The following is a 27,869-nucleotide window of genomic DNA, read 5'->3' on the forward strand; positions in this document are numbered from 1 at the left end:
ATAGAATGACTTGTAGCATCAGGTTTACATAGCATCACAAAATAGCAGATTCAGCCTAGCAAAACAGTAACAGCAAGTACCATACTTAACAAGCTCGATTCACTCACCACAAGTCATGGCATGATAAGATAAGCATAGAATCAGCAAGAAGACATGTTTATGAAACTAACCAAGGCAAGAACAAGTTCATAGCATATAAGGATCAACTACAACAACCTTGGCAAAATTGAATAACATGTAAACAATCTGCCAGGAAACATTTTATAGCAAAAGTAGAGCAAGAAAATGACATGCTAGACTACTCCATAATTGAAAACAGGGGCATGAATGGATAGATCATAACCATATGTTCAAAACATCCTTACTGCAGTATCTCAAAATATGCATGAATCTCTCTGTAGCATCAAGTTTACATGGCATAAAAATAACAGCAGAACAGGGACTGAAATCAGCAACATCACGAAGCCTAGTTTGCATGCTTATTCTAGCCACCACATTGATCATAAAAATACATGGCATACACCCTTGTAAAGATGGCATGATGTAGCACAAAACACATGTAGACATCAAGCTCAAAGGATGCACACATCAAACATGGCAAAAATGACAAATGAGCATGTTCTGTTAACAGACAGCAGACAACATTATATAGAACTCTTGCAACGAAGATTCAGGCATCAAGATGGACTCAAATTAACATGATGCAATGTAATGAAATGAAGAGCATCTCACAACGAACATTTTGATATATTACACGCACGAAATGGAGTAGTATGCACAAAGGTACAACCCTCACAAAATGCCTATATGATGCTGATTTATCCGGGACATGGCCAAATCCAGGAAAAAAAATATGAGCGCGAGATAACTAAAGTACGCACAAGCGGGGATCTGGGTTTGCTCACCAAATGGGCTAGGCCCAGGAAGGAGGAGGCTGGCGCGCTGGGCCGGGGAGATGGGCCAGCGGGGAGGGTGCGGCCCATGAGGCCCACACAGGAGGAGGCCCAGGGAGGCGAGGACGTCGTCCTCCGCCCGACAAGGACGAGCGGCGGTGGCGCGGGTCGGCAGGGGCGCCAGGAGGAGGCCGCGACAGCTCCGGTGAGCTGTGGAACGGGCCAATCCGGCCATGGGGAACCGGATCCGGCCGCCGGAGGGGTCGCCGGCGCGGTCACGCCTTCGCAGACGGCGGGGTCGGGGCTCCATGGTACACCGGGGCGGTCGCCGGCGGGCGGCGGCGCTACGTGAGGCCAGCAGAAGGCGGCGATGAGGAGAAGGCGGGGCGACAGGGAGGAACCCGCGCGCGGGCTTGCTCGGAGCGGGAGGCGCAAGAAAAAAACAACTGAGGATTGAACTCAATGATGAAGAGGCTCGAGTCAACTTGACGAGAAATGCACCGGATGAAAAGAGAAGAGAACCAACGACCGGAAAAAAACAACTGCGTGATCCTAAAGAAAATTTGAAGGGGGAAGAGGAGTAATTCAAAACACCTATGTCAAGATTCCTCACCAGAGCGACGAAGGGGCTGAGGAGTAAAAAGAAATCCTACTCTCCGATATAACTAGACCCTTAAAATAGTTTTCTTCTAGACTCGACAACGGCCAAACTACACGATCAATCAAGGTGGCTCCTAAGGTCGGTCGAGGCTCTGATACCAACTTGTCATGCCCAATATGCGACCCTGTCCAAAAGGAACTCGAAGGTCCCACCAAGGATAGACCCGCATATATAAACGCTTTTGCAAGGTGAATATCATTACATCAACATTACATAATAGGTAGGGATACATACAAAAGGCATACAATGCCACACGAATACAACATCACAATACATAAGAGCATCATCCGACTACGGATGAAACACAAACAAAAACTCAAACGACATCCACCCTGCTAGCCAAGGTGCCGACCTGGAACATATCCCCTGATCGAAGAAGAAGCAGAAGAACAACTCCAAAACAAGCAAACATCACTCTCGCGTCGTGATCATCGCATAACCTGTACCTGCAACAGTTGTTGTAGTAATCTGTGAGCCACGAGGACTTAGCAATCCCATTATCATGGGTATCAAGACTAGCACAGCTTAATGGGAAAGGAAGAGGTAAAGTGGTGAGGTTGCAGCAGCGACTAAGCATATATGGTGGCTAACATATGCAAATAAGAGCAAGAAGAGGAGCAAAGGAACGGTCGTGAAGCTAGCAATGATTAAGAAGTGATCCTGAACTCCAACTTACGTCAAACATAACCCAAAACCGTGTTCACTTCTCGGACTCCGCCGAAAAGAGACCATCACGACTAAACACGCGGTTGATGCATTTTAAATCGGATCTGGTGTCAAGTTATCTACAACCGGACATTAACAAATTCCCATCTGCCCATAACCGCGGGCACAGCTTTCAAAAGTTTATACCCTGCAGGGGTGTCCCAACTTAGCCCATGATAAGCTCTCGCGATCAACGAAGGATATACCTTCTCCCAGGAAGACCCGATCAGACTCGGAATCCCGGTTTACAAGATATTTCGACATTGGTAAAACAAGACCAGCAAAGCCGCCCGAATGTGCTGACAAATCCTGATAGGAGCTGCACATATCTCATTCTCAGGGCACACCGGATTGTCCAAACTTCCGGTAGGCCAGCCCAGAGTTGCCCCTGGTGACCACCGGCGGCTGACAGGTTGGACCAACACTCACGACGAGCACTGGCCCGGGGGGGTAAAATAAAGATGACCCTCGAGAGCGTGACTCCCAAGGGAAAAAGGGCTAGGTGAGGCAAATGTAAAACCAAGGTTGGGCCTTGTTGGAGGAGTTTTATTCAAAGCGAACTGTCAAGGGGGTCCCATAAATCACCCAACCGTGTAAGGAACGCAAAATCCGGGAACATAACACCGGTATGACGGAAACTAGGGCGGCAAGAGTGAAACAAAACACCAGGCATAAGGCCGAGTCTTCCACCCTTTACCAAGTATATAGATGCATTAATTAAATAAGAGATATTGTGATATCCCAACATAATCCTGTCCATCATGGGGCAATCTTCAACTTCACCTGCAACTAACAACTCTATAAGAGGGGCTGAGCAAAGCGATAACATAGCCAAGCAACGGTTTGCTAGGAAGGGTGACAAAGGTTAGAGGCTGACATGGAAAATTGGGAGGCTTGAAGAACAAGTGATAGGTAGCGCAGCAAAGCGATAGAAGGAAACAACTAGCATAGCAAGGATAGTAGTGAGATCCAGGGTAGCGGTCATATTGCCTGAAATCCCGCTAGGAAGAAGAACGAGTCCATGAAGAAGATGAAGCCACGAAGATGAACCAAGCATAGACGAACGAATCCTCACGATCACAACGAAATGGGAACTATCGAGAAGAAGCACACAACATGGTAAACACACCACACATGAACACGACATGATGCACAAACAAGCATGATGCATGACAAAGCTACATGGAGCTACTCATGGCAAGAGATGACGCATACAAGAGCAACACATCAAGGCAAGTTTAAATGAGGCCGGAAACAACATATAGCAATTCCGGTAAGTCCTCATATGCAAATTTCGAAATTGGTCCAGATCTGAATAAACCTTATGTTCAAGTTGTTAAACAGCAAGTTAAGATGCACCAAGATGATCTACACGAGATTCTAGTCAAGTTACATATAAAGTTCATTTAATTCGGAGCTACGGCCTAGAAGATATGAGCAAAACAAGTTAAACATGGCATTGATGCAAAATGCATACAAACATCGAGCAAACACCTCAAAACAAGGATGAAACATGATAATATGAATCTACATGCAAAATCAAGCAAGTTTCATATAGAGCACACTCAAAGCGGAGCAAAGGTTCAACACACATGAAACAAGATATAATGACAATCTGTTCAAAACAGCAACTAGGCATGCTACAGCACCTTAACATGAAAACAAAAGGCATCGACATGATGTACAGGTAAAGCATAACAAAACATGAACACTGAGCTATCTCCAGAAATCACTAGAACATGCTCAAACACACATGGCAAGATTGCAAATAATAACAGTTCAGACTTTGCAGAAAATAACATCAGGTTGCAATGTTTAGAGCTATCAAACAACATGCTACAGGAACATATCATAGAAACTTAAAGCATGGCATGATACTAATAAATGCATAGAACAAAAGTCATTTACTGACCATGAGCCAAAAAGGGTCAGAAGATATGATGGCACACATGTAAACATGGCAAGTTATATGTCAGATTCAAACATAGCAGGATCAACGATAAGTAGGCATGTTGGTGAGCTTGTACCACTCACCACAGAGTATTACATGGCATGACAAGGTGAACACCAGTAAGATGACATATTTATGAAGCTAAGAATGGCAAGATCAAGTTCATAGGATGCATGGATCACTAGCAAAGCTCATGGCAAAACTGAACTTAATGTTAACAGGCTGACAGCAACATTATTTAGCAACTTGAGAGCAAGATTACAACAAGCTACAGCAGGCTATAAATACAACCAGGGGCATGGATGGATAGAGCATGACATGTATAACAAAACATCCTTAGTGTACATCTCCAGATTATGCATAGAATGACTTGTAGCATCAGGTTTACATAGCATCACAAAATAGCAGATTCAGCCTAGCAAAACAGTAACAGCAAGTACACTACTTCACGAGCTCGATTCACTCACCACAAGTCATTGCATGACAAGATAAGCATAGAATCAGCAAGAAGACATGTTTATGAAACTAACCAAGGCAAGAACAAGTTCATAGCATGCAAGGATCAACTACAAAAACCTTGGAAAAATTCAATAACATGTAAACAATCTGCCAGGAAACATTTTATAGCAAAAGTAGAGCAAGAAAATGACATGCTAGGCTACTCCATAATTGCAAACAGGGGCATGAATGGATATATCATAACCATATGTTCAAAACATACTTACTGATGTATCTCAAAATATGCTTGGATCTCTCTGTAGCATCAAGTTTACATGGCATAAAAATAACAGCAGAACAGGGACTGAAATCAGCAACATCACGAAGCCTAGTTTGCATGCTTGTTCTAGTCACCACATTGATCACAAAAATACATGGCATACACCCATGTAAAGATGGCATGATGTAGCACAAAACACATGCAGACATCAAGCTCAAAGGATGCACACATCAAACATGGCAAAAATGACAAATGAGCATGTTCTGTTAACAGACAGCAGACAACATTATATAGCACTCTTGCAATGAAGATTCAGGCATCAAGATGGACTCAAACGAACATGATGCAATGGAATAAAATGAAGAGCATCTCACAACGAACATTTTGATATATTACACGCATGAAACGGAGCAGTATGCACAAAGGTACAACCCTCACAAAATGCCTATATGATGCTGATTTATCCGGGACTTAGTCAAATCCAGGAAAAAAACATATGAGCGCGAGATAACTAAAGTACGCACAGGCGGGGATCTGGGTTTGCTCACCAAATGGGCTAGGCCCAAGAAGGAGGAGGCTGGCGCGCTGGGCCGGGAAGATGCGCCAGCGGAGGGGTGCGGCCCACGAGGCCCACACAGGAGGAGGCCCAGGGAGGCGAGGACGTCGTCCTTCGCCCGACGAGGACGAGCGGCGGCGGCGCCGGTCGGCAGGGGCGCCAGGAGGAGGCCGGGGCAGGTCCGGCGAGCTGTGGAACAGGCCGATCCGTCCATGGGGAACCGGATTCGGCCGCCGGAGGGGTTGGCGGCGCGGTCACGCCTTCGCAGACGGCGGGGTCGGGGCTCCATGGTTCGCCGGGGCGGCGCGAGGATGAAGATGGCTAGGGTTAGACCGGGATTTCGGGGGAGATGCACATATATATAGGTAGAGGGAGCTAGGAGAGTCCAAATAAGGAGCGGTTTTTGCCCACACGATCGTGATCGAACGACTGAGAGCATGGAGGGGAGTTTGCTGGGTTAGTGGGCTGATTTGAGGGGTTGCTGGGCTGCAAGAGAAGAAGGGGTTTCGGGCTACGCGGTTAACCGTTGGAGTATCAAACGGACTCCAAATGGCAGGAAACTTGACAGGCGGTCTACCGGTGGTGTACCAAGGCGGCTTGGCAAGACTCGGTCCATTCCGAGAACGTTTAACACCCGCTTACAACGAGAGACAAAAGGGGGACGTCGGAGGACATAGGAGTGCCGGATTGCAAAACGGACAACCGGGAAAATGCTCGGATGCATGAGACGAACACGTATGCAATGCAATGCACATGAAGACATGATAATATGCAACACGCAAGCAAGTGACATGGCAACAACAACGAATAACTGGCAGACACCTGGCGCATCGGATCCGGGGCGTTACACCTGGGGCTCAAGGGTGACGCGCTCCGCTGGCGCTGGGCAAGTTGCCCCGGCAAGGGTCTTGCCGGGGGAGTCCACTTCAGCCTCTCTGCTTCTTGCGTTTCTGGCCTTGGCGTTGCTTTGAACGTCTTGTGGCTTCGGCCTCCCTCCTCTGCCCTGCTAAGTGTGGCCGCAGGCGCGGCTCTGACTGCCCGTGCACAGGTAAAGGGGTGCAAAGTAGGGCCCCTACTTCTGTACACCTACATTTATCTACTGTATTCCAACTTCACCATGGTTCATACCCCCCCGATACTACCCATAGATTCATCAAAATAAGCGATCAACACATAGAAAATAGAATATGTCAAAAACAGGACAGTCTGTAGTAATCTTAAAGTTTAGTAAACTTCTGTACCTCCAAAAACTTCTAAAAAAATATGACAATTTAAACAATTTTTACATAAGTAATGTGCAAAAAGTTTCAGACCCATTTGACTTTCCTGTAAAAAATGTAAATTCGTGCACTACAGCCAAAGTTTCTGTTTTTGTACTGCACATAGTAAACAAGCAATCTAATCTTCCTAAAACCAAAGCTTGGCACATTATTTTTATAATAGAAAGGATATATACAGGGGGATAATTATTTACAGAGAAACTTCCATGAAAAATTCTACATTGTTTCCATGAGCATGAACACAAGTACTCAAGGTCGACCCTCACTTCTCCAATGCATAACTTTCCAATCACTTCTCTTCTTGAAAAACTTTTTAGGCATATGAGGCAAGTGCATCTTTTGTATTTTCATTCACTTAATTTTTTTTGTATGTTTCACCCACAACTAAACAGAAACAATAAGGTAAAACAAAATCTACTTAGTGAAGAAAGCAAACAAGCACACACAAGAATATCAACCCCATGCTATTGCTCCCCGGCAACGGTGCCAGAAAAGAGCTTGATAATCCCCAAGTGCAGGGAATCATCGTAGCAATTCCTAATGGTGGAAGTGATAAGTATGGAGTGTCGAACCCACAAGGAGCTAAAGGTAAGATCAATATTCTCTCAAGTCCTATCTGCCACTGATATGACTCTACGTACACCGAACGTTTGCTTCCAACTAGAAACGAGAAATAGAACTACGTTGTGGGTATGAAGAGGATAACTTTGCATGATATCAGAGAGCTAAAACATAAAAGTAGGTGTTGTTATCATAAAGTTAGAATATATTACTAAATATTATAAATAGCGAGTGTGGAATAATGATGAGTCGGTGTGCGGAATTATCCTAGGCAATTGTTAACAAGACCGGTAATCATTATTGCAATTTCATATGTGGGAGAGGCATAAGATAACATACTTTCTCTTCTTGGATCATATGCACTTATGATTGGAACTCTAGCAAGCATCCGCAACTACTAAAGATCATTAAGGTAAAACCCAACCATAGCATTAACATATCAAGTCCCCTTTATTCCCATACGCCGTGACCCACTTATCCATGTTTATGCTTCTGTCACTCAAGCAACGCAGACAATAAGTAATCCATGGACATATTGCAACACCCTACAGCGGGAATTCCTCACGTTGCGCGGCACGGAGGGCACAATAGGATAGCACAAAAATAAATCATACAACTCATACCAATCTAGATCATCAATCAACCCAAGGACAAATGATATCTACTCAAAACATCATAAGATGGCAACACATCATTGGATCATAATATGTGGCATAAAGCACCATGTTCAATTAGGGATTACAGTGGGGTGTGGGAGAGTGAACCGCGTAAAAGAGATGAGGATGGTGATGATGATGGTGATGTTGATGAAGACGATCACCGCGGCGATAATTCCCCTCCCAATGGCACTCCGGCGCCACCGAGAGAGAGGAGGAGAGGTCCCCCCCTCCCTTGTGCTTCCTCCTCCATGGCCTCCCCCTTGGATGGGGAGAGGTTATCCCTCTGGTCCTTGGCCTTCATGGCGATGATGGCCCCTCCGGGATCCTCCTCCATGGCCTCCGGTGATGATGGCCCCCTCCGGCAGGGTGCCAGAGAGGGCCTAGGTTGATTTCTTGTGGCTACAGAGGCTTGCGGCGGCGGAACTTCCGATCTAGGTTATTTTTTGGAGGTTTCTGTATTTATAGGAATTTTTGGCGTTGGTCTCACGTCAGGGGGTCTCCGAATCGTCCACGAGATAGGGGCACACGCCCAAGGGGGTGGGCGCACCCCCCCCCCACCCTCGTGGACAGCCCAGGACTCTTCTGGCCCAACTCTGTTACTCCAGGGGCTTCTTTTGGTCCATAAAAATCATAAAAAATTGGCACGTCAATTGGACTCCGTTTGGTATTTCTTTTCTGTAAAACTCAAAAACAAGGAAAAAATAGAAACTGGCACTCGGCTCTAAGTTAATAGGTTAGTCCTAAAAATCATATAAAATAGCACATAAATGCATATAAAACATCTACAATGGATAATATAATAGCATGAATACTTCATAAATTATAGATACGTTGGAGACGTATCAACGATCCAACTATATTAACAAAGCTTGTGGTACATCAAGATTGTGCCAAATCAAGAACACACACACACACACACAGAGAGAGAGAGAGAGAGAGAGAGAGAGAGAGAGATCAAACACATAACTACTAGTACATAAACTCAACCCTGAGGGTGAACTACTCCTTCCTCGTCATGGTGGCCGCTGGGATGATGAAGATGGCCTCCAGTGATGATTTCCTCCTCCAGCAGGGTGCCGAAATAGGGCTCCAGATGGTATTTCAAAGGTATAGAGGCGTGCGGTGGCGGAGTCGAAGTTCTAGGGTTATTTCTGGGGGTTTCCTCTATTTATAGGATTTTTGGCGTCAGTCTGACGCTAAGATGGGCTTCGAGGGGCCCACTACCCACCAGGGCGCGCCCTAGGCCCCCTGGTGTGCCCTAGTTCCTAGTGGCCACTTCTTTCACCTTCTGGTCCTCCGACGAAGCTTCTAGTGCCTCTTTTGTTTCAAAAAAAATCGTCAAAAAGTTCGTTGCATTTGGAGAACTTTTATTGTGTACAAAAAACAACACGACGGTAGTTCTGCTGAAAACAGTGTCAGTCCGGGTTAGTTCCATTCAAATCATACGAAAACCATATATAGTTGTTGTAAACATGGCATGAACACTTCATAAATTATAGATACATTTGAGACGTATCAGCATCCCCAAGCTTAATTTCTGCTCATCCTCGAGTAGGTAAATGATAAAAGAAATAATCTATGAAGTGTGAATGCTAGCATAGTGCATAAGTTTGATCAATGATAATTTCAACCACTTTTTCTAGCATCATTATATATCATAAAAAGTAGCTCATCTCATAAAACTTCTCATGATCAAGTAGCAATCTATTTACATGTTAAAGTATAGAGCATAAACTTTCTTGAAAACTAACAAACTATGTTCTCAGTCATCAAACAATTAAAATTCATCTTATTTTTAGTAAGGGTCTATGTAAGAGCTTTGATTTAGCAAATTCCGCATACTCAACTATCATATAGTCTTCCATGATTTCTGACACTTAGAGCATATTTTTAGAACAAATAACATCCATCAAACGCAGAGAAAGATAGTGGCTTAATGTTTTGCTCCCCAACTTATTTATCATAGAGATAATTGTCAACAATAATAACTCATGATCATCTATATTCAACTGGTTATATGTGTCTGGATCTTTCCCCACCACATGATGCTTGCAAAGAGAAAAAATAAAAACGAAATAGAGAAGAACACTATTGTCTCTTGCATAAAATTAAATACATAAAGTAAAAGATAGGCCCTTCGCAGAGGGAAGCAGAGGTTATCATGTGCTTTTTATTTTTGGATGTGCAAGCTCTTAATACAAAGGAACACCACGTTATATTGCCCCTTGTGAGAGCAACCTTTATTATGCGGTCCGTCGCTTTTATTTCTTTATCATCACAAGTTCGTACAATGCTTATTTTCCCTTACAATAAAAGATCATACATGTTTAGGAGCAATTTTTGTTGCTTTTTGCACCGATGACAAGTTACTTGAAGGATCTTATTCAGTCAGTAGGTAGATATAGTGGACTCTTATGGCAAGAAACTGGGTTTAAGGGTTTTTGGATGCACAAGTAGTATCTCTACTTAGTACGAAATTTTGGCTAGCAAAAGATTATGAGCAAGCACCACATGTTAGAGGAGCCATGACAATATAACTTCTATGTGAATAAAACAAACATAACTCATTATGTTGCCTTCCTTGTCCAACATCAACTACTTGATCAAGTTTGAAAATAATTAATGGGGGCTCAATCATAGAAGATGTCTAAGATATTATATTCATATGTGAAATCTCTCTTCCCTCGATATTCTTTCATGAATTGTTCAAGTGACCAATGTTGTGTTTGTTAACTTCCAATAAATTGTACCACCTATACTTCTTATACGTGAAGTCATTACTCCCCATAGGACAAGCATATGAAACATATATTATTTGAGATTGATATTCAATTCATTCAACAATTTATTCTTAGAATATAAGTGAAGCACAAGAGTAAATGACAAAATACTCCAGAAAGATATAAGTGAAGATCAAATGAGTAGTTAAACGATTAAGTAGTTATGTGAGGACTCTCTCCAAATAAAGATTTCATATAAAAGTATTTTATTAAAATAGCAAGCAAAATGAAAATAAAAGGACACACCAAGGATAGCACATATCATGTGAAGAAGCAAAAACTTAGACTCAACCAAAACTGGCTGATAGTTGTTGATGAAGAAAGGTGGGATGCCTATCAGAGCATTCCCAAGCTTAAATGCTTGAGGCTCATTGAAATATTATATTGGGATGCCTTGGGCACCCCCAAGCTTGAGCTCTTGTATATTCTTCATTACTTTCATATCATGGTTTCCCTAATTCTTAAAAACTTCATCCACACAAAACTCAACAAGAACTCGTGAGATAAGTTAGTGTAAATCAAGACAAAGCATTATCATTCCCTACTGTACAAATCACTAAAATTATAATTTAACATTGCATACTAAATGCCTCTGCATATTTAATACTCCCATCCTCAAATAGAATCATTAAACAAGCAAACATATGCAAACAATGCACTCATAACAACAATCTATCTAAAAAGGACAGTCTGTAAAGGATGAAGAAGGATCCATACTTATTTAACTCAAATAGTTCTGAAAATTACCACACTGTATAAAATTTACCATATCTCATTGTGTCAAAATTTCAACATTTTATCACACTCTTAATTTTTTAGAGAATTCACGCAATAGCATGCAACTTTCTGTTTTGAAATAGCAACTCAAATACTTGCAAAATAAGCATGGTGAAGGCTATCCTTGACGCTTTCATTGTAATAACAGAAACAAAACATTATTCTAAATAACAGCAAGCAAATCTCGACAAAAGAAAATGACACTCCAAACAAAACACATAACATGTGAGGAATAAAATATAGCTCCAAGTGAGGTTACCGATAATGTTGAAGATGAAAGAGGGAATGCCTTCTAGGGCATCCCAAAGCTTAGTTGCTTAGATATTTCTTGAATATTACCTTGGGGTGCCTTGGTAATCGCCAATATAGGGTCTTGTCACTCCTTATTCTTCTCATATCGACATGTCACCCAAAACTTGAAAACTTCAATCACACAAAACTTAACGGAACTTCGTGAGATAGCTTAGTATGATAAAGAGCAAACCATTCACTTGGGTACTGTCAAATACAAGATTCATAATTGTTCCACATAATTCCTACTGTACCTTACAATATTTGGCTTAGAAATCCATTGTACTCATTATCTCAATTCTCACATTTTGCTATTCCTACATTTTGAGTTCTCGCGCTTCAAATAGAGCCTATGTATATATGTGGAAAATGTAAAGAGAATTTTGGTTTCCCCATCAGTTTGTATGGTCCAAAAATGTTTTCTAGGGCTACTAGTCTGGTCAATTCCATCTTGCGTCAGTCTTAGTCGCCTTTGTGCAAATCGAAACCAATCCAACACGAGAGTGAAATGGGCCGGCAATCTCTTCAAATGCAAAGCGCGTTAACTACCAGCCCTTTTGGGAGAGGTCCTATTGGACGCTCGCGGGCGTCTAACAGTAGAGCTCTCGCCGAAAAGCTCGGGCAAATAGGCCGGCACATAACCAGGCAACGAGCGATAGTAAAAATGACTCGAAAAAGAAATGCGCACACAACAGTGTCAAACACACGACCTCATGCTTAGTAGCCAATCACCTGACCTAGCTCTTTAGTATGGCACAATTGCAGCACAAATCTTAAAGTACAATGTACAATAACAAATCTGTTTTTTCCTTCAAAATTTCCAACAGTTCTTGCAAACAAATGTGAACGATTTTCCTTAAATATATTTGAAAATCGTGAATAAATATCGAAATTCAAACAAAATTTTAAAACCTGAAAAACTATTGAAAACATGGACAAGAATTTGAAATTCCAAAACATTTATTGCTTTGTTATATACATTATTTTCTGTAAAATATATATTGAACATTTTTATATATACGCTGAACAATTTCTAAATAAAAATTGAACATTTTTTTGATATATTCTGAACAATACTTAAATACATGTTGAACAATTTCTAAAATGTATATTGAACATTTTTGTACTATGTGCTGAACAATTTTTAAATACACATTTAACATTTTGTGATATGCGTTGAACAATATTTAAATTTACATTGAACAGTTCGGTATAAAAATGTTTTTTGGAATTCATATCTTTGTTCTAATGATAGAACAAAAATTTGAAAAGAGAACGAAGTAAAAACAAAATAAAAGAAACAAAAAGGGAAACAGAAAACAAAAAGAAACAGAAACAGAAAAAACAACGATGCGTACCTGGGCCGGCCCAACTCGGAGCGCCTTCAGCGAAGCCCCGACGAGATCCTCCCGAGCGTCAATAGGATCCACCCTGAAGGCCGGCCCATCTTTATACCGCTAAGACGGGAGCTGGGCTTGCTGGGCCGCCATCGCCGTTCCACCCGCTCCTCTCCGAGCGACGCCGCCGCCGCGGCCGCCCTTCACCCTCCTCACATCCTTCCTCCTCTCCCGTGCGCCTCAGCTTGTTCTTCTCCGTGGCAGCCACAGCGGCAAAGGCGAGGGCGGCGCGAGGAACCTCCCCACGGCAAGAGTCGCCTCCTCTCCCTCCCCGCGACCACCGTCGCCACTCCACGCGCGTGAGCTAGCAGTGCCTGCGGCGTCCTAGGGCTCACTAGGGTTTATCCCTGGTTTTGGCCCGTAGCTCCGGCGATTCCCTACGACTCTCCGTTGTCGACGCGGCTCACCGTCCCGCCTGCACGACAACGTCGACTTGACATCCCCCACGCGGGTCTCGGAGAGCACTGAAATCAGCGTAATGGGCGAGGTAATGGCCGCACGGAGCAGAGGCGGCGCTAATGGGGAGGACGGCGAGCCGGTTGCACGTTGGCGAGCGGAGGAGGCTGTCGCCGGGAACCGAATGGCCCTTCAAGCCCTCCGGGAGCTCGTGATTTACCCATTCCTCTACGCCCGCCAGTCCCGCCTGCTCGGGCTTAAGGTGCTACCTCCTGTCCCCTTCTCTTCACCCCCCACCAATTTCATCGTCTGACGGGTCTTCTTTAACCAACTTGTGATCCTTGTGCTGTGTGTGCTTGCGTTTGCAGTGGCCCAGAGGATTGCTGCTCTACGGCCCCCCTGGCACCGGAAAGGTACTGCATTAGCATTGGCATGTCTTGATCGTTCTACAAATGTTGACCAGTGTGCTTCTTAGGATTGATTCTTGTTCTTTTTGTCAGACAAGCCTGGTTCAAGCCATCGTTCGAGAATGCAGTGCCCACCTGACAATGATCAAGTACTACCTCAGCTTGATGGCATCCATACCTACAATTTTAGTCTTAATCTGCCAAATAGTACTGTTTGTTTCTCAGTGTGTATTTGGGCATCATCATTAAGTGCTCTAATCTGCATGTCTTGACAGTACGTATTCTGTGCATAAAGCTCATGCTGGAGAGGGTGAGAAATTCTTGCGTGAAGCTTTCTCTGAAGCATACTCTCAGGCGTCACAAGGCAGACCGGCCATTATTTTCATCGATGAACTGGATGCTATATGTCCACGGCGTAACAGTAGGTATGTTTATCATGTTATCATTTTTGGTGCTTGCCCAAATCTGTTTTTCTCATTGTGCTTCTCACAGGAGAGAGCAAGAATCCCGCATTGTTGGTCAGCTACTAACTCTGATGGATGGAAATAAGAAATCGTCGAAGAAACTTCCTCACGTAGTTGTTGTTGCATCAACTAACAGGTTAGAAACGCCAGTTGGAGGATTGTAACTGCTGCTTTAACTGCCATGCTTAAAACCTCTCCAATAGGACACTGGTTGTAGTCTATATAATCTCATGAGAAGTAGTTCTACTGAAACAAATATCTTGTCTCGTAATGTGTAGGGTGGATGCCATCGATCCAGCCTTGAGAAGGCCAGGACGTTTTGACTCAGAGATAGAGGTCACTGTTCCTACGGTAGAAGAAAGGCTGCAGATTCTTAAGGTAGCATAAACTTACTATTTGGGTCAATATTGATTTCTTCTTATCTATCTCTGTGATGACTTCTACATTGCATTCTGCTTATTACTCCGGTTGTATGGTTAAATCTGCAAAGTGCTATGCTTTTGGATACACGCCCTAGGATGCCTGCATAAAACTGAGGTCACTTGCCACTGCTTGATATTTTTTGTACCAAGTCTAAAATGTTTGTAACATAACGCTGCAAAACCTGCATTGTCTGAATCCATTAACTGCTATGACGAATTTGCTTGAAGTCTAATAGGCCTTATTTTTGTAGCTTTATTCCAAAAATCTGCATCTTGATAAAAATGTTGATCTTCAAATTATCGCTGGATGGTGCAATGGTTATGTTGGTGCTGATCTAGAAGCTCTGTGTCGAGAAGCTGCCAGACTTGCTTATCGTAGATTGTCAAACTCATCCGAGGATGGGAAGGTGCTCACACTACTCATGGAAGATTGGGAGTCTGCGAGATCTCAGATCAAAGCAAGCATGATAAGAGGGGTAACTAAAGAAGCTCCAACTGTTTCATGGGATGATATAGGAGGTTTGAAAGATCTAAAGGTGAGATATGTTTTGCTTTAGGCTTTATTATATACGGATCCCTGTATCATATAATACAAACATGTTGTGATGACGATTGTCCCTATGCTGCAGAAAAAGCTTCAGCAAGCTGTTGAGTGGCCCATCAAGCATGCCGCTGCCTTTGCAAGACTGGGGATATCACCAGTTCGTGGTGTGCTTTTGCATGGTCCTCCAGGGTGCTCCAAGACTACCCTTGCCAAGGCTGCAGCACATGCCGCCCAAGCTTCTTTCTTTTCTTTGAGGTTTGTCATAGAACGATCGATTACCGTGTACATTGTTTGAATCAAATCACGAGTCTATACATTTCTAATCAAGCTGAGTCCAACTAATCCCAGATATAGAGGACGGAAAAAACATGAAGTTTTTCTGCGCACAAAAACATGAAAAAATATCACTTTGTATGAGTGTATGACATCAAGCTGGTTTATTAATGCGAGTATTTGCTCGTTTAGTTGTAGTATGTTTGCTATCCTGCAGTGTGCGCAAGCTTAAACTAATGAATAGAAAAGCTCCGCGTAGCCATCTTCTGTTCAAGATGTACACCTCATTGAAGGTCATCTAGGTTTTGAAATATTTTGTTGACCAGTGGTGCAGAACTATACTCGAAATATGTTGGAGAAGGTGAAGCTTTGTTGCGAAGAACATTTCAGAGGGCACGGCTGTCTTCTCCAAGCATCATATTCTTTGATGAGGCTGATGCAATCGCCCCTAAAAGGTATGAGATCCACGTGTCTTAAGTATCGAACATAAAACTTAAGATCTACATTATGTGATGTGCAATATTAGTAAAAGAGAACTTGTATAGAACTCTTATGAGAATTGATATATACTTTTCTATCCTTTTGCAACTATCTGATGAAGAAACTTGCATCTGATATGGTGCATATCAATGAAGAAACTTGTTGTATTTTGTGTGTATCTCACAGGTGGATTTAAAAAATTAGGAATTAATAGTGTTAACATATGTTCTTAGAAACTGTTCCTGAATTTTGTTTTATCAGGACCAGAACCGAGATTGATGTGAACTTCAGTTGTGCACTTGTGAATCTTTTCTTTTTTGCAACCGAGTACTGTCCGTCCGTCGAGATGCTAGTTTTGCAACGAAATAACTTAGGTTGGCACTTGTGTGATCTTGCAGAACTGGTCCTAGTGGGGACAGTGGCAATGCCACAGTAGGAGAAAGACTTCTATCAACTTTGTTGACTGAAATGGATGGTTTAGAACTGGCTACGGTACATCTTAGCTTGCTGATAGTTTTCAACTTGATTCTACTGAATCCCTACTTCTCTTTGTCTTAAAAGGCTATCTTCATATATGTTGTAGGGGATTATTGTTTTGGCTGCTACTAATCGTCCCAAGGCAATCGATGCAGCTCTTCTCCGTCCAGGGCGTTTTGATATGGTACCCACCTGTCTCTGCGTCCCTCTCTAGCATGCACATCTGCAGCCACCATAACTTTCTTGAACTGCAGGTGTTGTATGTTCCACCGCCAGATGCGCAAGGCAGGCATGAGATACTACGCATCCATACACGGAAGATGAAGTTGGGGGAGGATGTGGACCTTGGGGAGATAGCGGAGCGCACCGAGCTGTTCACCGGTGCTGATCTCGAAGGCCTGTGCAGGGAAGCAGGAATGGCGGCACTGAGGGAAGACCTGTCAGCCAGTTCAATACACAAGGCCCATTTCGAGGCCGCGATAAGGTCGCTAAGGCCATCACTGACAAAAACAGAAGTTGACGAGTACGCAGCTGCCGCCATCCATGGCCCATCAGCTAGGAAAAATTAGAATATGATATAACGATTGAGCTTTTGTTCAAGTTCGTGTTACACAAGCATTTTAGATCAGTTAAGCCTTGGATAACGCAATCACTGGGTGATTAAATGATATATTTGTGCGGCTTTTTTTTATAAAATATGATAATTCAAGCGACTCTGGTTGTGTTTGCCCACTGCTATTTTTCTCTACAACCGTCTAAACATGATGGCCTTGGTTATATTGACAAACTGATAATGAAATACTCCCTCTATAAAGAAATATAAGAGCGTTTAGATCACTATCTTATGTTTCTTTACGGAGGGAGTAGCTTGTTACAGAATTACACTATCTTTGCTGAGGAATAACAAAACATGTTAAGAACAGGAACTTTATGTGCATTGAATCATCAGCACCAGGAGAGCAGAATGACCTATTTAAGTGTCAAGTATTCGACATGACGACTTTTGCAACTGTTCAACACATGGGTTTCCAGTTTTGGGAGCACCTCTCCTATACATCTCCATCCCTGTAGACTAAGAATGCACTGGTCTTGCAGTAGGTCGATGCTAGCTCCTTCCCTTCAGAGGTTGGTGGCGTGAAAGCACATTGTGAGATCCCCAACATGCCGCCTTCACAGAAGCTTTTCCTGTAGGAGATCAACAGACGCGACGTCGTCAGGGCAGGGGAGGCAAGCTCAATAAACCAGTGATCTATCTTTGCAGGGTGATACCAGTTACAGCTAGTCTAGCAAGAATGTCTGCAATCTTGTGGAAATTTGACACATCATGCTATCATGTCCCCTTGTTAAGGAGAAGAGCGCATGTTCGACAGTGATAAGTTTACAAGGCATGAGAAAGCTGCGAGCAAAGGGCTTGGAGACGTACCGTGCAGCGTCCACAAGCTGCGACGCTATTCCCTTTCTTCTGCGCGATGGCACCACCCAGATTGCCCGGAATCCGCAGAGCGCGGGCACAGCTTCTTCTTCGCAGACTATGGCACCAGGGCCCTGGCACTCTTCTTTACTCCTGTCGGGGTGATTATGCCGTCGTAGGACTTCCCTCTTGAAGCTTATTTTCCCAAACTCCAATGTATGGTTTGCCTGTGCTGATTCAGTCTTATTGTCCGGCAAATTGCTTCGGTTTTCCGATGCAGAGCTTGGAATAACTTTGTGTGCTGCTTTTATCGGTTCGGCAACTAGACACCCCGCTATCCTCCCGCCAGATACAAACAGATACACCTATGCAACAGAGATGTTCTTTCTTCCGTAACACAAAACATATTGCATTTATGCTGTTATATCTTATATACACTGGAATGAGACTGTAACTTACCTTGCAGAGCTTATGAAGGAGCTGGCCTTCACCAAACCCCAGCTCCTTCTCCACCACTTTGATCACCTCCTGAACCTGACATATGTACATGACGTTACATGGTTTGCATCCTAAATCTGTTCAATTTGCATCTACATTTCGATTGTCAAAACGCGGATTGGTTGTCAAGTGGTTTACAGTCTGAACAGACGACATACAGATTACAGCTATCAGTGAATTTACAGTCTGCATTTCTTCAGGAAGTCATGGATCTGACATAACAAAGTGAGTTTGGCAAAATTTACCTTGCTGTTGCGTATACATGAGTTTTCACCGCTTGCTAGAATTATCCGGTCACCGCCCTCGGACCTCATAACCACGGTTTCCTCGCGCCAACCCTGCATTTCGTCGGTCAGAAACTCTCCAGTCATAGAAACACAAGAAACAAGGGCAATGGCACCGCAATTCGCAAAAGAACAAGCGGGGCCTCATGAACCTTGAACGGGACGCCCTCGAGGCAGCCCTTGTGGTAGGCCCTGTGGACCTTCTCGTCCTCGTCGTTGCCGCGGGCGTACATCATGCCGCAGGCCGCGCACATGTGGAGGAGGAAATCAGGCTGCCCCAGCTCCAGGTGGAACTGCCCGTAGTTCCTCTTCTTGTTGAGGACCTTGCCGTCGCCGCAGCTCTTGGGCCTCTTCGCCTCCGCCGCTTCGCTGCCCAAAACAATCGACACGGATCAGTCCAAGGGTGAATCTGGAAGGCACCAATTCGGTGTAGAATACTTCCAAGATGCATCAATTGTGAGGCTAGGCTCGGAACCGGCGAGATTTGGTACGAGCAGTGATCGGCTTCAAGCGGGGAAGGAGAAGAAGAACCTGTTCGAATCCGGCCCCGTGGCCTGGCGCTTGAAGAACGTGTTGATCTTGGGCTGCATCTCCTCGCGCTCTCCCCCTTCTTGTTTCCTGCAGGAGTTGGGGGGGAAGAGGCGACGGCGGCCGCCGGAGACGAGGAAGACGGGGTGGGGTGGGGTGGGGAGAGCGATTGGTGGGGACTGGCAGGGGGCAAGCGGGCGAATGGACGGTGCTGATGAGGGGATGACGCCGCGAGGGGAGGAGATCGGACGGGGAAGGCCGTCGCGCGGGTTTCTGAGATGAAGATAAGGGATTCGGGCGCCAAAACAACCGCCGAAAATGAGTCATCTCCATACTTCGTCTTCACCTCTCAAATTTTGCTTCCAAATCAAGTAGCAACCCTCAAATTACACTACCACGTGAGATCCACCAATGAGTGTGGTTTTTTCTATCTCTCTCCATCCCGCGTCATCATTTTACTGTCAATTCACAGATTCGGTGAAGTGGTAGAGCCATTCCAAACGAGGACGGAGGCGGCCCGAGGCATGAGGTGCCGACACCAGAGCGGAGACAGGTGATGGGATGATGCGGTGACGATGAGGGGCTTCCAGAGCTCGTCGACAGACGTGATGACAAGGAGGGTGGAGGGCACCGCGGAGGAGCCGAGGAGGCCGCTTATGACGGTGCAGAGCTGGGGCAAGTCGGCATGAAGCTGGGGATGGTGTGCTGACGCGTGGCACGAGCTTCAGCCCAAGCTCGTGCTAGGGTTTTATTGGTGGCTCTACGCGGTGCGACTTGACGGATGAGTTCAACGAGGGGTCGAGTAGGTGCGCAGGAGGCCGAAGGAGACACAGTTGCCATCATGCATGGATAGAAGCCCCCTCGCGTGGTGTTTATGAGGGGGGGGGGGATGTTCTTAGGCTTCGCTTGGGAGCTATGGAAACATTCACTTCTATAAGAACTTGTCATCGGTATTTTACCGAGAATGAATAAAAAACTTAAATCCAACGGACAATTGTTGATGAGTTGGATGCACTAACTCGGGGAGTGAATCAGTGTGAGCGCTGACAATGCGTACCCCCGGGTATAGCCACGGAGGACAGACTGGGACCGTCAACCATAAGGTGTCCCGTGCCCACGGCTCATAATCCACCAGCTATACAAAAGGGAGTCGTCAACTTGGAGTACAAGACACATATTCTGCATATTTGGTAGTAGGACTAGCAATATCCAACTAGGACTACCCCCCTTACGGACTTGGTTACCTTGTAACTCTAGCCCCATACACCTATACAAGACGAGGCAGGACCCCGATCGTGAAAGAAATATGCCCTAGAGGCAATAATGAAGTTATTATTTATTTCCTTATTTCATGATAAATGTTTATTATTCATGCTAGAATTGTATTAACCGGAAACATAATACATGTGTGAATACATAGACAAACATAGTGTCACTAGTATGCCTCTACTTAACTAGCTCGTGAATCAAAGATGGTTAAGTTTCCTAGCCATAGACATGAGTTGTCATTTGATTAAGGGATCATATCATTAGGAGAATGATGTGATTGACATGACCCATTCCGTTATCCTAGCACTTGATCATTTAGTATGTTGCTATTGCTTTCTTCATGACTTATACATGTTCCTGTAACTATGAGATTATGTAACTCCCGTTTACCGGAGAAACACTTTGGGTGCTACCAAACGTCACAATGTAATTGGGTGATTATAAAGGAGTACTACAGGTGTCTCCAAAGGTACATGTTGGGTTGGCGTATTTCGAGATTAGGTTTTGTCACTCCGATTGTCGGAGAGGTATCTCTGGGCCCTCTCGGTAATGCACATCACTATAAGCCTTGCAAGCAATGTAACTAATGAGTTAGTTACGGAATGATGCATTACGTAACGAGTAAAGAGACTTGCCAGTAACGAGATTGAACTAGGTATTGGATACCGACGATCGAATCTCGGGCAAGTAACATACCGATGACAAAGGGAACAACGTATGTTGTTATGCGGTTTGACCGATAAAGATCTTCGTAGAATATGTGGGAGCCAATATGAGCATCCAGGTTCCGCTATTGGTTATTGACCGAGAATAGTTCTAGGTCATGTCTACATTGTTCTCGAACCCGTAGGGTCCGCACGCTTAAGGTTTCGATGACAGTTATATTATGAGTTTATGAGTTTTGATGTACCGAAGGAGTTCGGAGTCCCGGATGAGATCGGGGACATGACGAGGAGTCTCGAAATGGCCGAGACGTAAAGATCAATATATTGGACGACTATATTCGGACTTCGGAAAGGTTCCGAGTGATTCGGGTATTTTTCGGAGTACCGGAGAGTTACGGGAATTCGCCGGGGAGTATATGGGCCTTATTGGGCCATACGGGAATAGAGGAGAGAGGCCAAAAGGAAGGAGGCCTGCGCCCCCCTTCTGGTCCGAATTGGACAAGGGAGGCAGCCCACTTTTCCTTCTCCCTCTCCTCCTCTTTCCTTCTCCAACAAAGGAGGAGTCCTACTTCCGGTGGGAGTAGGACTCCCCCCTTGGTGCGCCTCCTCCATAGGCCGGCCGCCTCCCCGCTTGCTCCTATATATACGGGGGCAGGGGGCACCCCAAAGAGACAACAACAATTGATCCTTGAGATCTATTAGCCGTGTGCGGTGCCCCGCTCCACCATAGTCCTCCTCGATAATATTGTAGCGGTGCTTAGGCGAAGCCCTGCGACGGTAGAACATCAAGATCGTCACCACGCCGTCGTGCTGACGGAACTCATCCCCGAGACTTTGCTGGATTGGAGTCCGGGGATTGTCATCGAGCTGAACTTGTGCTGAACTCGGAGGTGTCGTACGTTCGGTGCTTGGATCGGTTGGATCGTGAAGACGTACGACTACATCAACCGCGTTGTCATAACGCTTCCGCTTTCGGTCTACAAGGGTATGTAGATTACACTCTCCCCTCTCGTTGCTATGCATCACCATGATCTTGCGTGTGCGTAGGAAATTTTTGAAATTACTACGTTCCCCAACAGTGGCATCCGAGCCAGGTTTTATGCGTAGATGTCATATGCACGAGTAGAACACAAGTGAGTTGTGGACGATACAAGTCATACTGCTTACTAGCATGTCATACTTTGGCTCAACGGTATTGTGAGATGAAGCGGCCCGGACCGACATTACGCGTACGCTTACGCGAGACTGGTTTCACCGTTACAAGCACTCGTGCTTAAAGGTGACTGGCGGGTGTCTGTTTCTCCAACTTTAGTTGAACCGAGTGTGGCTACGCCCGGTCCTTGAGAAGGTTAAAACAACACTAACTTGATGAACTATCATTGTGGTTTTGATGCGTAGGTAAGAACGGTTCTTGCTCTGTCTGTAGCAGCCACGTAAAATTTGCAACAACAAAGTAGAGGACGTCTAACTTGTTTTTGCAGGGCATGTTGTGATGTGATATGGTCAAGACGTGATGAGATATAAGTTGTTGTATGAGATGGTCATGTTTTGTTGTTATCGGCAACTGGCAGAAGCCCTATGGTTGTCTCTTTGTTGCATAACATGCAAGTACCAAATAATTGCTTTACTTTATCGCTATACGATAGCAATAGTTGCAAGAGCAATAGTTGACGAGACGACCATGTGACGACACATTGATATAGATCAAGATGATGAAGATCACGGTGTCGTGCCGGTAACAATAGAGATCATGACAGTACTTTGGAGATGGAGATCACAAGCACAAGATGATGATGGCCATATCATATCACTTATATTGATTGCATGTGATGTTTATCTTTTATGCATCTTATTTTGCTTAGTTTGACGGTAGCATTTTAAGATGATCTCTCACTAAATTATCAAGAAGTGTTCTCCCTGATTATGCACCGTTGCGAAAGTTCTTCGTGCTGAGACACCACGTGATGATCGGGTGTGATAGGCTCTACGTTCAAATACAACGGGTGCAAAACAGTTGCACACGCGGAATACTCAGGTTAAACTTGACGAGCCTAGCATATAACAGATATGGCCTCGGAACACGGAGACCGAAAGGTCGAGCGTGAATCATATAGTAGATATGATCAACATATTGATGTTCACTGTTGAAACTACTCCATCTCACGTGACGATCGGACATGGTGTAGTTGATATGGATCACGTAATCACTTAGAGGATTAGAGGGATGTCTATCTAAGTGCGAGTTCTGAAGTAATATGATTAATTGAACTTTAATTTATCATGAACTTAGTCCTGGTAGTATTTTGCAAATTATGTTGTAGATCAATAGCTTGCATTGTTGCTTTCATATGCTTATTTTGATATGTTCCTAGAGAAAATTGTGTTGAAAGATGTTGGTAGCAATGATGCGGATTGGATCCGTGATCTGAGGTTTATCCTCATTGCTGCACAGAAGAATTATGTCCTTAATGCACCGCTAGGTGACAAACCTATTGCAGGAGCAGATGCAGACGTTATGAACGTTTGGCTAGCTCAATATGATGACTACTTGATAGTTTAGTGCACCATGCTTAACGGCTTAGAATCGGGACTTCAAAGACGTTTTGAACGTCATGAACCATATGAGATGTTCCAGGAGTTGAAGTTAATATTTCCAGCAAATACCCGAGTTGAGAGATATGAAGTCTCCAACAAAGTTCTATAGCTAAAAGATGGAGGAGAATCGCTCAACTAGTGAGCATGTGCTCAGACTGTCTGGGTACTACAATCGCTTGAATCAAGTGGGAGTTAATCTTCTAGATAAGATAGTGATTGACATAATTCTCTAGTCACCATCACTAAGTTACTAGAACTTCGTGATGAACTATAGTATGCAAGGAATGACGAAAACGATTCCCGAGCTCTTCGTGATGTTGAAATCGACGAAGGTAGAAATCAAGAAAGAGCATCAAGTGTTGATGGTTGACAAGATCACTAGTTTCAAGAAAAGGGCAAAGGGAAAGAAAGGGGAACTTCAAGTAGACTGACAAGCAAGTTGTCACTCCCACGAAGAAGCCCAAAGTTGAACCAAAGCCTGAAACTGAGTGCTTACACTGCAAAGGAAATGGTCACTTAAAACGGAAATACCCTGAATATTTGGTGGATAAGAAGGATGGCAGAGTGAACAAGGGTATATTTGATATACAGATTATTGATGTGTACCTTACTAGTGTTTATAGTAGCCCCTGAGTATTTGATACTTGTTCGGTTGCTAAAAATTAGTGACTCGAAACAGGAGTTACAGAATAAACAGAGACTAGTTGAGGGTGAAGTGACGATGTGTATTGGAAGTGGTTCCAAGATTGATATGATCATCATCGCACACTCCCTATACTTTCGGGATTAGTGTTAAACCTAAATAAATGTTATTTGGCATTTGCGTTGAACATGAATATGATTTGATCATGTTTATTGCGTTACGGTTATTCATTTAAAGTCAAAGAATAATTGTTGTTCTGTTTACATGAATAAAACCTTCGATGGTTATACACCCAATGAAAATAGTTTGTTGAATCTCGATCGTAGTGATACACATATTCATAATATTGATGCCAAAAGATGCAAAGTTAATAATGATAGTGCAACTTATTTGTGGCACTACCGTTTAGGTCATATTGGTGTAAGGCGCATGAAGAAACTCCATGCTGATGGGCTTTTGGAATCACTTGATTATGAATCACTTGATGCTTGCGAACCATGCCTCATGGGCAAGATGACTAAGACTCCATTCTCCGGAACAATGGAGCGAGCAACAGATTTGTTGGAAATAATACATACTGATGTATGAGATCCAATGAGTGTTGATGCTCGTGGCAAGTATCATTATTTTCTGACCTTCACGGATGATTTGAGCAGATATGGGTATATCTACTTAATGAAGCACAAGTCTGAAACATTTGAAAAGTTCAAAGAATTTCAGAGTGAAGTGGAGAATCATCGTAACAAGAAAATAAAGTTTCTGTGATTTGATCGCAGAGACAAATATTTGAGTTATGAGTTTGGTCTTCAATTAAAACAATGTGGAATAGTTTCACAAACTCACGCCACCTGGAACACCACAATGTAATGGTGTGTCCGAATGCCGTAATTGTACTTTACTAGATATGGTGCGATCTATGATGTCTCTTATCAGTTTACCATTATCGTTTTGGGGTTATGCATTAGAGACAGCTGCATTCACGTTTAATAGGGCACCATCTAAATCCGTTGAGACGACACCGTATGAACTATGGTTTAGCAGTAAACCTAAGCTGTCGTTTCTTAAAGCTTGGAGTTGCGATGCTTATATGAAAAAGGTTTTCAACCTGATAAGCTCGAACCCAAATTAGAGAAGTGCGTCTTCATAGAATACCCAAAGGTAACTATTGGGTACACCTTCTATCACAGATCCGAAGGCAAGTTATTCGTTGCTAAGATGGATCCTTTCTAGAGAAGAAGTTTCTCTCGAAAGAAGTGAGTGGGAGGAAAGTAGAACTTGATGAGGTAATTGTACCTTCTCCCTTATTGGAAAGTAGTTCATCACAGAAATCAGTTCCAGTGATTACTACACCAATTAGTGAGGAAGTTAATGATGATGATAATGAAACTTCAGATCAAGTTGCTGCCAAACCTCATAGGTCTTCCAGAGTAAGATCCGCACCAGAGTGGTACGGAAATCATGTTCTAGAAGTCATGTTACTAGACCATGATGAACCTATGAACTATGAGGAAGCGATGATGAGCCCAGATTCCACGAAATGGCTTGAGGCCATAAAATCTGAGATATGATCCATGTATGAGAACAAAGTATGGACTTTGATTGACTTGCTCAATGATCAGCAAGCCATGTTAAATAAATGGATCTTCAAGAGGAAGACGAACACTGATAGTAGTGTTACTATCTAGTAAGCTCGACTTGTTGCGAAAGTTTTTTAACAAGTTCAAGGTATTGAATACGATGAGATTTTCTCACTCGTATCGAATCTTAAGTCTGTCTGAACCATGTTAGCAATTGCCACATCTTATGAAATCTGGCAAATGGATGTCAAAACTGCATTCCTTAATGGTTTTATTAAAGAAGAGTTGTATATGATGCAACCAGAAAGTTTTTGTCAATCCTAAAGATGCTAACAAAGTGTGCAAGCTCCAGCAATCCATCAATGGACTGGTGCAAGCATCTCGGAGTTGGAATATACGCTTTGATGAGTTGCTCAAAGCATATGGTTTTATACAGACTTTTTGAAAGAACTGTATTTACAAGAAAGTGAGTGGGAGCACTACAACATTTCTGATAAGTATATGTGAATGACATATTATTAATTGGAAATGATGTAGAATTTTCTGGAAAGCAGAAAGGAGTGTTTGAAAGGAGTTTTTCAAAGAAAGACCTCGGTGAAGCTGCTTACACATTGAGCATCAAGATCTATATAGATAGATCAAGACGCTTGATAAGTTTTTCAATGAGTACACACCTTGATAAATTTTTTGAAGTAGTTCAAAATGGAACAGTCAAAGAAAGAGTCCTTGCCTGTGTTGCAAGGTGTGAAGTTGAGTAAGACTCAAAATCCGACTATGGCAGAAAATAGAAAGAGTATGAAAAGTCATTCCCTATGCCTCAGTCATAGGTTCTATAAAGTATGCTATGCTGTGAACCAGACCTATTGTATACCTTGCTCTGTGTTTGGCAAAGGAATACAATTTTGATCTAATAGTAGATCACTGGACAGCGGTCAAGAATATCCTTAGTGAGGACTAAGGAGATGTTTCTCGATTATGGAGGTGATAAAAGAATTCGTCGTAAAAGTTACATCAGTGCAAGCTTTTACACCGATCTAGATGACTCTAAGTCTCAATCTGGATACATACTGAAAGTGGGAGCAATTACCTAAAGTAGCTCCGTGCAGAGCATTGTAGACATAGAATATTTGCAATATACAGGCGGCTCTGAATGTGACAGAACCATTGACTAAGCTTCTCTCACGAGCAAAACATGATCATACCTTTGTACTCTTTGGGTGTTAATCACATAGCAATGTGAACTAGAATATTGACTCTAGTAAACCCTTTGGGTGTTGGTCACATTAGGATGCGAACTATGGGTGTTAATCATATACAGATATGAATATTGGTATTAAATCACATGGCGATGTGAACTAGATTATTGACTCTAGTGCAAGTGGGAGACTGAAGGAAATATGCCCTAGAGGCAATAATAAAGTTATTATTTATTTCCTTATTTCATGATAAATGTTTATTATTCATGCTAGAATTGTATTAACCGGAAACATAATACATGTGTGAATACATAGACAAACATAGTGTCACTAGTATGCCTCTACTTGACTAGCTCGTGAATCAAAGATGGTTAAGTTTCCTAGCCATAGACATGAGTTTTAATTTGATTAACGGGATCACATCATTAGGAGAATTATGTGATTGACATGACCCATTCCGTTAGCCTAGCACTTGATCGTTTAGTATGTTGCTATTGCTTTCTTCATGACT

General features: G+C 43.4%; 2 protein-coding genes across 2 annotated transcripts; one reads left to right on the plus strand and one right to left on the minus strand.

Moving 5' to 3' along the window:
* The first annotated feature begins 13,318 nt into the window (after positions 1-13,318).
* Positions 13,319-17,419, plus strand: LOC123045919 (cell division control protein 48 homolog B). Its single transcript, XM_044469166.1, has 12 exons — positions 13,319-13,887; positions 13,994-14,038; positions 14,126-14,181; positions 14,308-14,457; positions 14,525-14,632; positions 14,775-14,874; positions 15,170-15,454; positions 15,548-15,717; positions 16,062-16,190; positions 16,614-16,707; positions 16,799-16,876; positions 16,947-17,419. The coding sequence occupies exons 1-12, from the start codon at positions 13,708-13,710 to the stop codon at positions 17,259-17,261; spliced, it is 1,710 nt and encodes a 569-aa protein (XP_044325101.1). The 5' UTR covers positions 13,319-13,707; the 3' UTR covers positions 17,262-17,419.
* Positions 17,420-17,605: 186 nt separating this feature from the next.
* LOC123045920 (protein CHROMOSOME TRANSMISSION FIDELITY 7) lies at positions 17,606-19,675 on the minus strand. The gene is made up of 6 exons (XM_044469167.1): positions 19,417-19,675; positions 19,038-19,254; positions 18,847-18,939; positions 18,563-18,637; positions 18,116-18,468; positions 17,606-17,877 (listed from the first exon to the last, which is right to left on the minus strand). Exons 1-6 carry the CDS (start codon positions 19,473-19,475, stop codon positions 17,742-17,744), a joined length of 933 nt encoding a protein of 310 aa, XP_044325102.1. The 5' UTR covers positions 19,476-19,675; the 3' UTR covers positions 17,606-17,741.
* Between the last annotated feature and the right edge of the window lie 8,194 nt (positions 19,676-27,869).

Source organism: Triticum aestivum, chromosome 2B (genome assembly GCF_018294505.1).
Source record: "Triticum aestivum cultivar Chinese Spring chromosome 2B, IWGSC CS RefSeq v2.1, whole genome shotgun sequence".
In the NCBI taxonomy this organism is placed as follows: Eukaryota; Viridiplantae; Streptophyta; class Magnoliopsida; order Poales; family Poaceae; genus Triticum; species Triticum aestivum.

Coding starts and splice junctions, on each gene's coding strand:
- LOC123045919 (XM_044469166.1), top strand. CDS start 13,708: ATGGGCGAGGTAATGGCCGCACGGAGCAGAGGCGGCGCTAATGGGGAG. Junction 14,875..15,169: donor AAAGGCTGCAGATTCTTAAG/GTAGCATAAACT, acceptor TTATTTTTGTAG/CTTTATTCCAAAAATCTGCA. Junction 15,455..15,547: donor GAGGTTTGAAAGATCTAAAG/GTGAGATATGTT, acceptor CCTATGCTGCAG/AAAAAGCTTCAGCAAGCTGT.
- LOC123045920 (XM_044469167.1), bottom strand. CDS start 19,475: ATGCAGCCCAAGATCAACACGTTCTTCAAGCGCCAGGCCACGGGGCCG. Junction 19,255..19,416: donor ACGGGGCCGGATTCGAACAG/GTTCTTCTTCTC, acceptor TGTTTTGGGCAG/CGAAGCGGCGGAGGCGAAGA. Junction 17,878..18,115: donor CAGCTTGTGGACGCTGCACG/GTACGTCTCCAA, acceptor GATCTCCTACAG/GAAAAGCTTCTGTGAAGGCG.